The 2,687-nt window shown below is 63.5% G+C and overlaps 1 protein-coding gene across 1 annotated transcript in view; it reads left to right on the forward strand.

Annotated features, from left to right (window-relative positions):
- Nucleotides 1-2,687, forward strand: part of FGD3 (FYVE, RhoGEF and PH domain containing 3) — a 55,529-nt gene that overhangs the window by 18,752 nt on the left and 34,090 nt on the right. The window contains exons 5-6 of the mRNA XM_014529504.1: nt 1,571-1,709; nt 2,179-2,237. Of these exons, the coding sequence (XP_014384990.1) occupies nt 1,571-1,709; nt 2,179-2,237 (198 nt within the window). The remainder of the gene's footprint in view (nt 1-1,570; nt 1,710-2,178; nt 2,238-2,687) is intronic.

A 2,687-nucleotide genomic window follows, 5' to 3' on the forward strand; every position in this document is an offset into this window, starting at 1 on the left:
AGCCCGACCAGGGGCTGCACCTAGGGATTGGGCGTGCCCTCTGCCACCCGGGAGCAGGCCTAAGCCAGCAGGTCATTATCTCCTGAGGGGTCCCAGACTGCGAGAGGGCACAGGACAGGCTGAGGGGCCCCCCTCCCCCGCGAGTGCACAAATTTTTGTGCACCGGGCCTCTAGTAAAGCTATAGTTGAGGAAGTTGAAATCTGTCTAATTTGCATTGGGCAGTTGGTATCTGATTGGTTATCCTGAGGAAGTAGAGAAGAAAAGGCAGCATGGGGTTCCATCTGGTGCAGCTCCCCGCCAAGGCCAGGCCACGCCGCCTCTAGACTCTGGGCTGTGGTGGCCGGGCCCTGGGCAATGCCGAGGGCGCCCTCCTGGCTGGGGCAGCTCACCCCGCAGGCCAGGTCCTGGGTCTGCAGCCTCGGGGGTGGGATGACCAATGTGTTGTCACAGGCAGACATGATCCAGGTCACAGCCGGGCTGGACACTGCATCCCCACACCCTGGACAGACCTGGGCCCTGGGTGGTGCGCGGTGGGGGCTCCATCCCAGAGCAGCATAGTCTGCGGCCGTCAGAGGCCACCTGTGCCCTGTGGCGTGGCACCTTCGTGGGTGAGGCTGGGGTGTTCTGGAGGCCTGGGCACAGGGAGCCCCCCAGCTGAGAACCCGTGGACAAACCAGGGATGGGGCCTTTGGAAGGTCCCTTGGTTCCATCCAAAGCATAGTCTAAATTTTTGGGACTTTTATTTTGAAATAATTTCACATCTTTACAAGAAGGTTGCAAAAATAGGGAACTTCACATTTTGTCTTGTTTACTTTACAGTCTTTCCAACCACACACATGGGGTCATTAGTTTTGAACCTTTAGACTAAGTAGCAGCTGTGTAGCCACTGTGTGTACGCACGGCGTGTCCTGCTCGCCGGCCCGCGGCGCAGCCATGCTGCCCCCCAGCCCCTGCAGACGTCCTGTTGTCCGTGTGCTTCATTCTCTGGCCCACATGCCAGGCCGGGACCACGGTCGCCTTTGCTCCCATGTCTCCGTCTCCGTCTCCGTCTCCGCCTCGGCCCCGGCCCGGCCTCGGCCCTGTCACTTCTGCAGGAGACGGCAGCCGCGTGTGCGCACTGTCTCTCCATCGGGGTTTGTCCGCGGGTTCTCCACGCCATGAGCACCCTGTCCTGCCCGGGGGACAATCTCCAACTGCCCACTGCTGGGGTGCTCCTGCAATCCAGGTGCTGCCAGCCCCCCAGGGTGCCGGCCTCCAAGCTTCTTTCCACATGGGGGGGGGCTGGGGGGGGGGAGTGCAGGTGCCCAGGACAGCCAGAGGACAGCACTCACACTTGTGGTTGGTCTGGAGGAGGTGCTGAGGGCCAGAGGGAGCGTTGTGTTGAGGAAAGAGAGGGGGAGCCTGGGAGCACCTCGTTCCACCCACACAGCCACACAGCGTCTGTCCGTGGGTAGGAGGCCAGGCAGGACTCAGGGCTTCCCTCAGCCACTGCTCCGCCTCTCCAGGCCTCGGGCAGCTCCTGGAGGCGGTGGGGGCTCCCTGCCCCACGTGGTGCCCTCTGTCCCACAGAAGCAGGACGTGTGCGGGAGCCTGACGCTGCAACACCACATGCTGGAGCCCGTGCAGAGGGTCCCCCGCTACGAGCTGCTGCTCAAGGACTATCTGAAGCGGCTTCCGGCAGACGCCCCGGACCGGCGGGATGCGGAGAGTGAGCAAGCCCCGAGGCCACGGGTCCTGGGCGGTGGGGAGAGACAGCCACAGGGACACAGACAGACTGGGAGGGAGAGAGCTCCAAGTGCCCCGGAACATTTGGGAGGCGACCGAGGGTCTTGGAGACGGAGGAGGCCCCTGCTGTGCACAGTGTGGGGGAGACAGGGTCCTGGGAGGCGCTAAGTGCCTGGGCCTCAGGGAGGGCCTCGCTGGGGGCCGGGGTCACTCCTGGCCCGAGCACAATGGCCGGCACACAACACAGGGCAGGGCGCACCCATGGAATGAGGTTCGAGCCCCCCAGGCCCAGCAAGCCAGGTCTGTCTGCAGGGCCGCATCCCTGCCTCCCAACGAGCCAGGCCTCTAGAGCAGCCCCACCCGTGGGACAGGCAGGGCAGGGCGGGTCTACAGCCTCGCGGGTCCAGGGGGTGTGGAGCCGCTGGCGCCCTGAGCCACGCTTCCTCCTGCAGAGTCCTTGGAGCTCATCTCCACAGCCGCCAGCCACTCCAACGCTGCCATCCGGAAAACGGTGAGTGGGAGGGGACCCCGGAGGGTGTGAGGGCCCCTCAATGTGAGGCAGGGAGAAGTGGGGGGGGCAGTGCCATCGGCGAGCACACACACCTGTCCCCAGGTGGGCTCCATCAGTGAGCGCACACACACACACACAGACACACACACCTGTCCCCAGGTGGGCTCCATCAGTGAGCACACACACAGAAACACACACACACACACACACACACGCGCGCACACTTGTCCCCAGGTGGGCTCCATCAGTGAGCGCACACACGCACATGCACACATGCACACACACACACACACACCTGTCCCCAGGTGGGCTCTATCAGTGAGCACACACACGCACATGCACACACGCGCACACACCTGTCCCCAGGTGGGCTCCATCAGTGAGCACACACACAGAAACACACACACACACACCTGTCCCCAGGGGGGCTCTATCAGTGAGCACACACAC

This window comes from Myotis brandtii, unplaced genomic scaffold (genome assembly GCF_000412655.1).
Source record: "Myotis brandtii unplaced genomic scaffold, ASM41265v1 scaffold684, whole genome shotgun sequence".
NCBI classification, from domain to species: Eukaryota; Metazoa; Chordata; class Mammalia; order Chiroptera; family Vespertilionidae; genus Myotis; species Myotis brandtii.